The 15,045-nt window shown below is 40.2% G+C and overlaps 1 protein-coding gene across 2 annotated transcripts in view; it reads right to left on the bottom strand.

Annotated features, from left to right (window-relative positions):
* Positions 1-15,045, bottom strand: part of Gsk3b (glycogen synthase kinase 3 beta) — a 156,048-nt gene that overhangs the window by 54,710 nt on the left and 86,293 nt on the right. For both annotated transcript variants that reach the window (XM_021209356.2, XM_021209355.2), the window contains exons 4-5: positions 6,564-6,674; positions 2,207-2,337 (exon numbers count right to left, since the gene is read on the bottom strand). In XM_021209356.2, coding sequence (XP_021065015.1) covers positions 2,207-2,337; positions 6,564-6,674 — 242 coding nt within the window. The remainder of the gene's footprint in view (positions 1-2,206; positions 2,338-6,563; positions 6,675-15,045) is intronic.

The following is a 15,045-nucleotide window of genomic DNA, read 5'->3' as shown; positions in this document are numbered from 1 at the left end:
CTCAAACTCAGAAATCCTCCTGCTTCTGCCTCCCGAGCGCTGGGATTAAAGGCGTGCGCCACCACGCCCGGATAACAGGTACATTCTTAATGGATAAAACAGATTCCTAAAATACAAACTTCCCAGTCACTCCAAACCATCTAGCTGAAGGCCCTGACAGCCTGTACGTTCTTTTCCCTCATTACCTACGAAACTAACTTTTTCCTTTGCAGGTAGGTGAGAGGTTGACACCTGGTCCTTAGACACCCCATTTAGCCTCTATAAAATGGTGTTTTCACACCCCACTTCAGCTACTGTCAGACCTGTTACACCTAGTTAAAAATAATTAAGAAGAGAATAGGCTGTTTTGTTAAGTTTCCAACTTAAGTGCCTCCAAAGTACACCTTGGAGTTGATGAAGAATGAGCTATTTCACACCTGTGAAAGCCCTCTTTCATGTATCAGAGCACAAGAGTCCCAGTGCTAACAACAGTGCTCTGACATGGTGGTGAGAACAGGAACGTGCACTTGGTGGCTCTTGCAGGACTTGGCAGTTACTCTCCACAGTAACAGACCCCATGCGATTTGGGAGCCTTTTCATACGTGAAATAAGCAGTAACACACCATCAAATAAAAGCTTTCGTGTGTATTTCCACTAGAGCCACAGCCTGCAAAGTTGAGATCCTGGGATAGGGGGCTTGTTAAGGAGGAATGGTTTGGAAGAAAGAGCAGAATGAGACGAAGCATGAACTTACAGAAGATTGGCTCGATTTTTCCAAATACCTCCCTGCACCTGTGGAGAATGTTTCTGATGTTAAACCCACAATCTAATCTGTGGTTTGGTGTAGAAGTCTATATAAAGAGGAAAGAATACAGACACCAGCAGGCACTAGTCAATATATAATCTGTGGTGCTAATCTGAAAAAGAATTCTAGCAAGGATGAAAAAGCATCCAAGTTATAATGAAAGATGTCTCAGAAGAAAGAGCAGAGGTTACCACTGGTGGCTATAGCAGAATAGAAGAAGGAATATGATGGTCTGTCCTATGGTGGATATAGGCTTGACTGCATGGTGGGAGGCTTACAGTTACTGACTACACAAAGAGAAAGCATGAGGGTTTTACTACTAGTAACAATATATGACCAAGAAATTGGTGGTTTTAAAAATCAAACTTGTTAGAATCTGCAAAAATGAGGAAACAGTGAAAAATATAAATATTAAATATTAAGTAATAGAGAAAGATACTGCATCTTGGTATTTTACTGCACTCCTGTAGAGGTTAAGTGTGAAATTAAAGGAATATATATAAATGTATAATACCTTAAAAATATATTTGTAATGAAGATGGAGCAGGACATAAACATATTACATAAACTCAAGGAATACTGGAGAATAATCAATGAGAATGTAAGTTTTCCAAGTACATAATAATCCTAAGACATCCCATTCCAGATAATCATAAATGGAATATTACATATCAACTCAGAAATAAGCCATGTTTATTATGCGTGTTTGTACACAAGTAGTCACAAAAGTGTTTTTAAAACAAAAGCTACCATGCATACAGTACTGACTTGACAGTGGCTTTCTTTTTGCACAGTCTCATTACATGGCTTAGGCCAGCCTCAAACTAATGACTTCCCATACCTTAGTCGCCTGAGTGATTAGGATTATCAGCAAGTGCTACCACAGCCTTTGAGCTTGAATGTTAGCACTCCAGCACTCCTGTGGCAGTCAGGGGACAACTTACAGGACCAAGGTAAGTCCCTGGGATCAAACTCAAGTTGTCAGCCTTGACAACAAGTGCCTTTGCCAACTGACTTTTCTCACTTGGTACTTCTCAGACATCATTCCTTTCCAGTTCTGACAGCTCCCTCATTTTTCCTTCAACAGCATGTGTAACATTGTATTTGTATATATCTATTTATCTGGAAATTTTCTTGCTACTAGATATTTATAAGCAACACTGTATTAAAAATCTCTAAATACACATAATCTCTAAACATGTATAAAGAAATAATCCTTAGAAGTTAACTATAGGATAAAGGGCACACACATTTATTGTTCCCACAAAAATTATCAAAACCATTCTCACACGGAACTACATTAGTTTATATTCCCTGAGTAAGGATTATAGGGCTTAGACTAGCACTGTTAAATGAATCACTTAAGAAAGTGTGAGGGAAGGGGGACTGAAGGACAGGAAGTAAGTAAGAAAGGGAGCTCACCTTCCAAAGTCACAGAGTTTTAATACAGCTGTATCAGGATCCAACAAGAGGTTCTGTGGTTTAATGTCTCGATGGCAGATTCCAAAGGAATGGATATAGGCTAGACTTCTGAACAGCTGATACATATACAACTGGAAGAAAAAAGACACTAATTCAATAGCACTGGTTTCAAACATCTGAATTGTTATGCAGTAAATACCATTCTCAACAGAACATGTAAACTGCTGATTATTATTACAGTTTTCCCTAAAGAAGTTTCATGGTATTTCTACATAAGTTAGGAAATTAAAGTATAATTAAATATATACTTGTGCTGTCCTTCAGCAATTCAGAAAAGCATCCAGGTGTGGCAGCACATACATGAGGCAGAGAATTCTAAGTTTAAGACCTATCTGGGCACTTTAGTGTCTCACACTAAAAGAGGGCTAGGGATGTAGAGCACTTGCCTAGCATGCACAGTCCTGGGCTAGATCCCCTTCACACACTCTGCTCAGGCTATCTGGCTGGATTGTTGTGTTTTACTTAACATGGATAAGTGCTCAGAGACAGGGAGATCCTAAGCCACATTGGTGACAGACAGCAGCAGCCTTTAGATCAGAAGCCAGGTCCGTCATCCTCCCTAGGCTCTCAGGCTGTATAAACGTAGTCAAGTGTCATCCTTTAGAGTCATTTGTTTTTCTGAAATTTTAGCCTCAAATCATTAATAGAGACCCAGGAAAGCTCATAAGTAAGAAATCTAACCACTTCCTATTGAGACACTAGTAACTCTGACAGTAAATAGTATTAATAGCCTTTAACATCCTCAGAATAATGTAGACTTCCAATGCAATTTAAAAACAGATGCCTAGATGGATCTGTGAGTTTAAGGCCCATTTAGTCTACAAAGTGAGTTCTAGGAGAGCCAGGGTTACACAGGAAAAAAATCCTGTCTCAAAATAACACAAACAAACAAACCAAAAAACAGATGCCTAGCTAACTTGGCCTTATGGTGGTAGTAAATCTTAACAGCCAGCTTGACAGTACTTAGAATAACCAAGAAAACAAATTCTGGACATGTCTGTAAGGGCATCTGCATTATTTGATGAGCTAAGTACCTGAACTGAGTAAGAAGAAAAGCAGCTCATGCACTATGTGTCCTCTCTGAATGTGGTCAGTGGCCCCATGCTCACCCACCATGCCTGCCCTACCATGATGCACAGCATCCCCTAGAACTATTAAGCCAAAAGTTCTTGAGTTTTCCTCTCCATCCTTGAGTTGCCTTTGTCTGGAATTTCGTCAAAGCAAGCAGAGAAATAATACCTTAAGAGATTGTTTTAAAACTTTGAAACATGAACCAATGTAACACCTTCAATCTTCTGCTTATCCCGAGATCAATGCTGTGGTTCCTTCTTTTTCTTCTTTCCTTCCTTACTTCCTTTCTTATTTACTTATTTATTTTTACTCTCCCAGGACAGACTCCTAATGGAATACAGCCTGACCCTGATCCTGTCATCCTCTAGTGTAAAGTGCTGAGATTATAGACATGTGACATCTTCTCCATCTGATTCACCTTCAATTTGTTCTACGTGCTCACTCTCTGAGCTCTATTCCCTAGTTAATCCCATGGAAATAAAAAATCCTCTTGTCTGATTAGAAAAAATTGAAGAAGTACTGACAAAGACACCATCTTTTCAGGCTGTATAGCTAAGGACTGGCATTACTAAAGTTAACATGAAAGCTACTTTCCTTCAGAGGTGTGAGAAAAGTGCTAAGGCTAGACAGGTTTAATGTTAATTTAAATCAAGCCACACAAGTTAAAGCCTTCAAAATGAACCATGACAAAAATGTATACATAACATCTTTATGTCAGCATTTTGGAATTAAATTCAACTCTATGCACTTACACCTTGTCCTTTAACAATTTTTTTCAATTAAAAATAAACTTTTAAGAAAGAATGGTAGCTCTGTATCATTACCTTCCACAGCTGTCTGCTGTACCACCTGATGCTAGAACCTGCTAGAAAACCCATAAAGAACAAAAGGAGGGACCAAATCTTATTCTGGGAAAAGTCTGGACCCATTCAGGACCCCACACATCTTTTACACATGAATAACCTTCCTCTCCATGGCCCTAAAATGATTTACTCAGGAGAGAGTTCAGAAGCCCACATTCCTGTCAGTATCCTCCTTCCCTCCCTCCCTCCCTCCCTTTCCCTGCTGTAAATGACTTTCAGTTGAAAGTGGCAGCATTGTGACCACTCTCCAAGTCAGCTCCCTGTCAGCTGTGGGGTAAATATGGAATTAGACTGCTGTCATTGAGAAACAGAAAAAAATAAACCTAACTCCTAGTCTAACAGCACAGATAGTAAATATATATGTTTCTAACTCAATTTGGTAATTCACACTTATAATCTCAACACTCAGGAAACTGAAGCAGGAGACTTGCTACAAGTATCAAAAGTTCCAGGGTGGTCTGAACTACAAGGTAAGACCCTATCCATCCCTCCCCTATCTCACCTCTAAAAAGAAAAATATATGCTTCCAATCATCTACCACAATTGCAATTGGGATTATACTATATAAATTCCTAGCTACACTGCTATAGTTACATTAAAAAAAAGAGGGAATTAATACAGAGACCAAAAACTAAATAACATAATCTGTTTAAAACTGACAGTTTACCAGATGTCCCTAAATAGAGGAATGGATACAGAAACTGTGGTACATTTACACAATGGAGTACTACTCAGCTATTAAAAACAATGAATTTATGAAATTCTTGGGCAAATGGATGTGTCTGGAGAATATCATCCTTAGTGATAACCCAATCACAAAAGAAGTCACTAGATATGCACTCACTGATAAGCAGATATTAGCCCAGAAACTTAGAATACCCAAAATACATTATGCAAAACACAAGAAAACCAAGAAGGATGACCATCGTGTGGATACTTCATTCCTCCTTAGAATAAGGAACAAAATACCCATGAAAGGATATAGGTACAGAGACAAAATTTAGAGCTAAGATGAAAAGATGGACTATCCAGAGACTACCCCATCCGGGGATCCATCCCATCATCAGCCACCAAACCTAGATACTAATGCACATGCCAGCAAGATTCTGCCGAAGGGACCCTGATATAACGGCCTCTTGTGAGGCTATGCCAGTGCCTGGCAAACACCGAAGTGGATGCTCACAGCCAGCTATTGGATGGAACACAGGGTCCCCAATGGAGGAGCTAGAGAAAGTACCCAAGGAGCTGAAGGGGGCTGCAACCCTATAGGTGGAACAACAATATGAACTAACCAGTACCCCCTGAGCTTGTGTCTCTAGCTGCATATGTAGCAGAAGATGGCCTAATCAGCCATCACTGGGAAGAGAGGCCCCTTGGTCTTGCAAACTTTATATGACCCAGCACAAGGGAAGGCCTGGGCCAAGTAGTGAGAGTGGGTGGGTAGGGGAGCAGGGGCGGGGGGGGGGGGTATAGGGAACTTTCGGGATAGCATTTGAAATGTAAATAAAGAAAATAATAATAATAAAAAAATTAAAAAAAAACTGAGTTTAAATCTCTACGATGAATGCAACAAATATATATATCTACAAATTGTAATAAAGCATTACAAATGAATATACTGATAACTCTACATTTCTTTAGTGGTTTGTTTTGGTATGTGGCACAATGAAGACATCGGAAATGAAAACAAAGCTGTGGGGTTGGGAGCTGTCTCACTGGTAAAAGTAATTGCTCTACAAACACCAAAACCTCACCCTGAATCTCCAGCACCGTGAACAAAGTTGAGAGTAGGCACACTTGGCTGCCAGCCCAGCCCTGGGTAGGAAGAGAGACCGAGACAAGCCCCAACTGAAAGCTTATATAGGGGTCAGAAGAGACCAGTTCAGGGGAAAAGTGAAAAAAAAAAGCACAGCGTCTGCCTCTGACCTTCACCGGAGCGCCACCTCCCCACAGCACACACACAAAGGCTAACACAATTCAAATCCTTAACTGAACTTTACTCTATTTTATCAGAATATTTATCTCAATTCATTCATCACATGAGCATGTGTGTGCAGGCACACGAGCCATACACGTGGACGGTTAGAGGACAACTTCATGGAGCTGGTTCTCTTCTACCTGGAGTAGGTTTCAGGAATAGAACCCAGTTATCAGCCTTGCACAGCAAGCACCTTTATCCGCTGCAGAGTAATAAAAGCCTTAAGAGGACTCCATGTTACAAAACTGTGTAAGAATTCAACACAATCTAGAGCTTGCTGTTTTTACAAGCAGTAACCAGTGTCAATGGGGTTGACACATCCCAACCTTACCCATGGATCACATGAAATGTTCTGGAAACTGGAAGAGGTTCCACCATCACATACCTTGACATAGATCACAGGGAGTGTCTGCTTGGCTCGACTATAGTGTCTGGCAACTCTGTACACTGTCTCCGGAACATAGTCCAGCACCAGGTTAAGGTAGACCTCATCTTTCTGTAAGGTTTTTAAGAACAAAAGAACAAAAACATTAGAGACTGATCTTAGGTACTCAAGTGAGAGCAAATTTTCTATACACCGCTTATTCAGATGTTTAAAGAAAAGCTTCATATGGTTAATTTTAATTACACAAAATTACTTTTGAACATGAATAGAACTGAACAAATGCAACTACCATACTTCATAATCCCAGTATAGTTAAGAGCCTCATCGTATTGCTTATACTGTGTTATGATAGCTTATCATTTATTATGATGTTTATTATTTTTTAGGCTGAAAAAACATCAATGTCTTTTCTCCTATGTGAAAAGATTGCTTGAAGACAGCAATGAGTCAAAAGCCAAGAAACCAGGTTGCTAGCCCTGGCTCTGCTGCCGACTGTGTGTATGACTGATGATATGTCTCGGCTTCAGTTTCTTCAGCTCATAAGAAAGGATGAACTAAGTATTCTTCGAAACACTATAGCCTCCATACAAATGCTTTTGTTTGTCTGACTAAACTTCATAGATCACTAATATATGAAACAAACTTATGGTAATGAGATCATACCCACAAGCTTGTCAATTAGTCTCTAGTGTAGCATCATAAAGACAAGAGTTCAACGTCAATCAAGAGAAGGAAAGGAGTTATAGCCAAACAGGAAAGAGAAGAAATCACTAGCCACACCCTGTTCTCTGAACAGCACCAGTTGGGTAAACTGAGGAAGAAAAAGGTAGATAAGGATTACTATTGGTTATTGAGTGGTGAAACTGTACACAATTCCACCTTATCAAACTGGAGTCTGAGTCAGTGTTTTAGACACATCTCCTATGGATCAGAGCTGCTACAGGAGGGAGGGGTAGGTGAAGGTACAAAGTTACCCATGTGGAACTCTCTGCTCTACTTTCCCACTCTGTGACTAAGAACAAGTGTATGTTTCTTATCTTTTAAATGAAGACTGAAACAACAGAGAGAAAACACAATATTTAAGATACGGGTTCAGAGCATTCCACAGAGCAAGAAACATCTTTTTTGATGGTCTTCCTTCTTCCATAGTCAACTGGAATACTAAGTCTGTCATTCTCATCAGCACAGAGGAAACAAACAATGACATCAGCAACAATGCTAATTATCTTTATAAACATAGCTATACCCCACCAAGTAAACACTGCCTATTGCTGTTTGGGGGCTAAAATGACAAGAATTAAGTAGTTGTGGCAGTGACTGGGTAGCTTTCAAAATAGCTTGCAAAACTGAAAGTATCAAAGGAAAAAAAAAGTGTGTGTTTTTCGTAACTCTGGCTATATTTGCTTTCTGCACAGCCTGAACTCAAAGCAGCATGGCTACAAGAAACCTCAATTGTGTTGACTGGTCTCATATTAAAATCATCATCAATAAATTAAGTTGGAATTGAGAGATAGATTCTATCTTGGTTTAAATATCTGAAGTCCCTGTTAAGAATCTTGGGTTGGAGCAGTGATGGTACATGCCTCAAGCCCAGAGCTCGGGCTCATGAAGCAGAGGCAGGAGGATCTTTGTGAGTTCCAGGCCAACCAGTCTAGTTTACAGAGTGAGTTCCAGAAGAGCACAGTGCTGGGTGGGGCTGGAGAGATGGCTCAGTGGTTAAGAGCACTATCTGCTCTTCTAGGGAACCTGAGTTCAATTCCAGAACTCACACAACAGCTCACATACTCTAATACAACAGTGGAAAGACAAAGGTTAGCATCCCTTTTGCAAAGGGAAAAATAGTAGAAAACCCAAATCAAACAAGATCAGATTAAATCTTAGCTTTTAGATGTTCATATGCACTTCTCCCACCAAATGTTAAGTTTATGACTTAACTAGATGCATTCATCAACAATTCACAGATTATACTAACCAAATAAAAGCACCAGGAGACAGGTCTGACAGACTGCAATCTCTTGTTTTAACAAGCTGTCTAAAACTGACACCATGTTCTAACAATGGCTCAAATGGAAGAGCAAGTACGGACTGTCAGGCCTAATAGGCCAGACTGAGTGAACTCTTAATGAAATTTACCAAAGCAGAAAGCCTTACAATGAAATATTAGAGCATCAATATACGAAGATCAACCAGACAAAACCAAGACCAAAGCTGACAGTCATCTGGAATGCAGATGACAGGTATAACTACCGAGAACTCAAGGGGGACCACGGGGGCACTCCTAAGGGAACACACGAGCCTTAGCAGAAGTGCTGTGTTCAGACTGACACAGATAACTCCTCTGCTCTGGATGGTTCAGGTCTCATTACAAGTACTGACAAAAATCCTTTTAGGCAGCCAGTTTAACAAAGCAGAGGTAAATAAAACCATGTCTGCTAGAAGGCCAGTACGCCAACTTATTATACTACAAGAAACATGGAAGCTTAAGTGAGGGCTTTTGTTAAGTTTAAATGTTTTAATGTAAATAGCCATGGTATTAACTCCTGAACTCCTGAGAACATTCAACTCTAGAAAACATGTAGAAAAAACCAGTGATGTTCTCAACATGGTTTTGAAATTTTTTTAATTTGGAGGTTCCTGTAAAGATTATTCAGGGGACTCTTATTTATGACAGTATTTTTAAAAAAGAAAGAATTCCAGGATTCTCCACTTCTGGAATTTGTAATTTTCTAAAATTCTGGTCTGCTATAGTCTCTAACCAATTTCCTGTGAGTTGCCAGAAAATTCAGCAACTGATGTAAATTAAAGCTAATGACAGAAATACACAGAAGGAATTCAGCCTTCAATGCAGCTCACCAGCACAAGCCTCTGCTGAGCCTCCAAATCTGCCTTAGGATTTGCTCCTCCGGTGTCTGTGAGAGCATTCTCTCCTATAGCGTGGATCTCACCGAGAAGCTGCCCAGACTTACACTGTGTGTACTTACGGGGCGCTTCTCCAGAGGGTCAATTGTCCCCCATGGAGGCCAGGTTTAACCTATACAACTCGGGCACTTAAATGGCATGGTTTAACACCACCTAACAGCAGCAGCAGAGACAGTGAGAGACTCCAGATTATCACTGTAAAATGCAAGATGCTTCTATCACCCCCACCCCAAATGGCTTGTAAGAACAAGGAAATAAAACAGCCTGAGGCTGAAGCTTTAAAAAGACACAGTATCATTCTAAAATGTTCCTGGAGGGAAGCAGCGATTCAGAGAGTTAGTAATAGTGAGACAGTCAACCTGCATTCTCAGAATCTGTGGACAAACCTTGTAGTCAGCTGCCCTTCCTCTGAACGACTGGGAATTAATGGGAAAGCAAAGTGCTGTGGTTTGAATGAGAATGTCCCCCATAGGCTTGTGTGTTTGAACACTGGGTCCCCAGCTGGCAGCACAGTTAAGAAAGTTATAGAACCTTTAGGAGGTGGAGCCCTGGAGTTGGTATACCAGCAGAGGCAGAGGCAGTCTGAGGTTTGACAGCCCAATCCCATTTTCTGTTCTCTCTCTGGTCCCTGTGTGCATATGAAATGTAATTAATCATTTGCTTGCTAGTTGTCACCTTCCAGGTCATCATGGATTGCTTCCCTCTCTAACCATATGACAAAATAAACTGTTTCTCCCTGGCTGATTTTTGCCAGGACACCCAGCACTCTACAACAGCAACAGAAAAGAGGCAAGCACAGAAGGTAAGCAAACACCTAACAGAAAATGGAACAAACATCTAAAACTAATTTTAAAATTACCAACACTTTTGTGTGTTAAAAAAAAAAAAAAAAAAAGGGCTTACAAAGTGAACCTTGGAGGCTGGAGCAACTGTGAGAGATAGTAAGACGGGGAAAGAAAGGGCACACTTCAGTCCCAGCACCCAGGAGCCAAAGGCACTAGGCTCAGTGAGTTTGGGTCCAAGGCCAGCCTGGTCTATACAGCTTGCTCCAGGACAGGAACAATGGCAGGACTACACAGAGAAATTCTGTCTCAAAAGCAAAACAAAAAACAATCAATCAAAAAAAAAAAAAAAAATCAACCAAAACAACAAAAATCCAACAACAACAAACCCAAGATACTAAGAAAAAAAAATTAATTTGATAACATAAAAATACAAAAATCATGCTATTCAAAAGCAAAACAAAACAAAACCACACACAGATCATGCAAAAAAAAAATGCTTTTGGGCAAAGAGATTTCTACTACACATGACAAAGGACTGAACAGCTTTTTTTTTTTTTTTTAAGTACTGACTTACAGAGAATATGAAGACACAAATATTGAAACTGAAGAACGATGGAAGATGTTCAACTTCACTCATAATTTAACAAAATCAAGATAAAACAAGCTACGATTTTTTTCTTCTCAAATGAGACAGGAAAATTCAATTTGAGCAAATGAAGTACTAACTAGCTCTAAGCTCCTGGACCCTTCTGAGAAGTCTGTGAGTTAACACCCTCAGGCAAAAGTGCAGCTATATGGAACCCATCATGACTTAGCAATAGTATTTCTTGAAACTGTCATCAAAACTACGTGTGCCTATGTGTATGTTAGCCTTACGTATGGACAAGATGATGACGTATGTTTGAGTAAGAAGCTAAAAGAACCTACATGCTGTATGTCCTCTCTGCTCTCTTTGGCTAGGATATAAAGTCAAAGGCACCTTGGGGAGGGAAGATTTCAGCTTACAACTCTCAGGCCGCCCTCATCACTGAGGGAAGTCAGGGCAGAACTCAAGGCAGGATCCTAGAGGCAGGAGCTGAAGCAGAAGCTGTGGAGAAGCACTACTTAGCGGCTTGCCCAGTTTGTTTTCTTATACACTCCAGGCAGGACCCCAAGTCTCCAACATCTCTGTGGTTTTTCTTTCCTCTTCCTCCCTCTTTCCCCTCCCCCTCCCCCCTCTTTCTTTGTTAAAACTTGGTCTCTCACAGCTCCGGCTGGTCCTGAATCTTCATGTTTAGCCTAGGATGTCCTTGAACTCCTGATCTTTCTGCCTCAGCCTCCTGAGTGCTAAAAGGTTGTAGATGTGTGTTAGCATGTACTTTTGTGATATTTACACAATACAAACAAACATGAAAACTTAAAAAGCAAGAATTGGAAAAGAACTAAGACCTTAGAAATGATTCTATATCTGAGACTGCCATGGATGAAGTCTTAGGATTTCTATTGCTTTGATAAAACACCATGACTAAATGCAGCTTGGGGAGGAATGAGTTTGTTTCACGGAGGGAAGTCAGGGCAGGAACTCAAAACAGGAAACTGATGTAGAGACCATGGAAGAATGCTGCCTACTGGCTTGTATGGCCTGTTCTGCCTACTCTCTTACAAAACAAGAACCTCTTGGCCAGAGCTGAAATCACCCACAGTGGGCTGGGCCCTCTCACATCAATCATTAATTAAGAAAATGCCTCACAGACTTACCTATAGGCCTATCTTATGGAGGCATTTTCTCAATGGAGAATCCTTCTTCCCTAATGCCTCTAGCTTGTGTCAAGCTGACCTAAAATTAACCAACACATACGGTTACTAACTATTAAAAAAAAAACAAAAAACAACTGAGTAAATTTTAATCTCAGGAGAGTGATTTTTCTCAATAACAAAGCTTATAACATTGTCACATTCCTTGTGGCAGTTATAATTAACTTTTTTTTTAAGGAAAAAATAACATTCTCAGAAAACTTTAAAGATCATAATACTTTAAAAGAAAGTAAGTGTTGATGTTATTTTCTTTGATCCTACTTTAAAATATTTTGGTATGCTCTATAATGTGTAAGTAAGTGCTACTCCTTTGTGGTGTTTGCTTTTTAAATATGATGCACCCACGACCATTAGTGTTTAGTCTATGTCCCTGTACTACAGCCTGGAGCCATGACAACTGGAAGCTTCTATTTCACTCAGCTTTTAGACCTAATAGTAATTTCTCAAAGCAGTCCAAGAGCAAGTGTAGAAAGTCATAAAGAGGCCAGGAAGACAAGGAAAGAAAAGAGGCCGATTCAGGATCTCAAATGATGAACACTCAACTTACAAAGTAATCGGGTGCATGGAAACTATCCTAAGGACATACAGCAAATGAAAAAGCCAGTTCAGAGACTTTGCTAGCCTGGGTAAGACACCTAGGATATGGTACCAGAGCCAAAATGCACCGTTGACTAGGTACAGCACTGTAAATCCAGGGCAAGAAAAAGAAAGGAAAAAAAAAAAACAGGCTGCATAGCACCACATACTGGTAAGTGCATCAATTCACCAGCGTGTAACTGTTCCACACGGATTCCAGCAAACGACAGAGCCACAAACGTACAAAGGCATCGCTGATGTAAAGCAAGAGAGGATGAGCTCCTCAGCAACTGCTGGAAACCTTGATATACCATCTTCAAAACCAGCAGAGAACTTGAGTGCTGCGCTGCATCCGGCACTTCACCTAACAGCAATTACACTCTTCTCCCCCACGCACATGAAATTATACATGACCAACCACAGGAAGTCACACGACAGTTTCAGTAAGTTTAAAACCATGTGGAATATCTTCTCCAGCCACACATCAGACAGGAGGCGGCTGGGGAGATGGCTAGGCTGCTAAGGAAGGCACCTGCCACTAAGTCTGACGACCTAAGTTCAACCCTGAAACACGGGGTAGAAGGAGAACTGACTCTCACAAGTTGTCCTCTGACCTCTACACTCATGCTGTGGGGCATGCCTAAACACACACACACACACACACACACACACACACACACACACACACCACAGCACCCTTGCATAAAGATCGCAAATCAACAACAACTTGAGACTTTGGGGGAAAGAAATTTAAGTATAAAGCTGAGAAAAAAATAATTTCAAACATTTTAGCAGAGACAACATAGAGAATAGAAAACTGCAGAACTAACAAAAAGAAGCTGAGCTTGGGAAAGGGTGCATACATGTGCAGTGTATACATGTGCAGTGGATGGAAACAATACACATGCCCCCTTGGGACAGCCTTGGGAATTGCTCCTTAGGGCCGGTCACAGGGTCTTTCACTGGCGTTCATATGCATAAAATTAAATACATTTTTAAAAATAATATAAAAGAAATCTAACTTCGAATAATAAACGCCATCTATACTGAGCTCTATTTTAGCACTTGGATTTTTAAATCACGTGTGTGTGTGTGTATGCACTGTGTGTGTGTGTGTGTGTGTGTGTGTGTGTGTGTGTGTGTACACATGTGTGAGCACTCGTAGGCCAGAGACTGTCTCTAGCCCACAATGCTGGGCTTAAGAAATGGGCAGCCTGGTTTTTATGGGGATGCTATGGATTTGAACTTAGATTCTCCAGCTTTCAGAAGCACAGCAAGAACCCTTACCCACTGAGTCATGGCCCTAGCCTAGTCACTCCATTTCCTAAGAATATCTAGAAGGCTTTCAATACATCATCTACAAAACTAAACACTGAATTGGTAATTATACTAAGTGTTGAAGAAACAAAACCGAGTAAGATCTAGGAATGCTTTTGAGAATGGCAATAAAGTAAAAAGATATAGCTTTTTAAAATTGTGGTAAAATTAAAGAAAATACCATTTAAAAGTATATGCAAGATTTTTAGATAAACTTTGGGAGGTTATAAACGCAGAAAGAAAAGAAGTCATGAGTTATCTGGTGAACTGGAATAAATGACAAGTGGGAATCTATGAAAAGAACAGCAGAGATGCAGCGTGTAGAGAACACCTCAGAACAGCAGCAAGAAGACATCATGAAAGCCTTTGTACAACAGAAAAGATGGCACACTGAGAGAAGTGTGCTTGGGCCAGACTGGAACACAGGCAGCCTTGACAAAGAAAAGGCGAGGCAAGTTCAGTTAGGGCAGAGATATTCAAGATCTTGGGCTGGAGAGCTGGCTCAATGGTTAAGAATGCTTGCTGTTCCAGTTCCGGGGGACTCCAACATCCCTTCTGACCTTTGTAGGCACCTGGTAAGCACACAGTTCTCATACGTACATGTAGAAAAAAATGCATAAAAAAGTAGTAAATATAAAAAAATAAGGAGACCTTTAAGTCATGCTAAGAAATCTAGAATTTACCTTTTAAGCAAGAGAAGCAATTCTATCAGAAAGCAACCTACTGCTATTATACATCAGGAACAGATGCAATTTTCACCTCCATAGTCATGAATTATTATCTTGCCAAGAGCAGACACTCAATTCTCAACACAAGGACCCATACAACCCTTTGCAATTGATGATAGCAAAAATAAGATACCTATGGATCTGTTTTATGTTTGGGTTAGGGACAGAGAAGAAGGTTACAATAAGAGAAGAGAAATCAACAAGTTTTCAGATGCTACTTGTAAACTCTCTAATAAAACTAACAGTAGTCGTGTCCAGTAAGTATCTAATGTTTTAGTTATCATTATCTTTACTACTCTTACAACTATTATTGCCATACAACCGCCGTTGTTCAACCAACATCACTAAGCTATTTTAAATGTT

Source organism: Mus pahari, chromosome 12, assembly GCF_900095145.1.
Source record: "Mus pahari chromosome 12, PAHARI_EIJ_v1.1, whole genome shotgun sequence".
NCBI lineage: Eukaryota > Metazoa > Chordata > Mammalia > Rodentia > Muridae > Mus > Mus pahari.
Note: the sequence above shows the minus strand (reverse complement) of the source record. Positions and strands in the feature narration are given on the sequence as shown.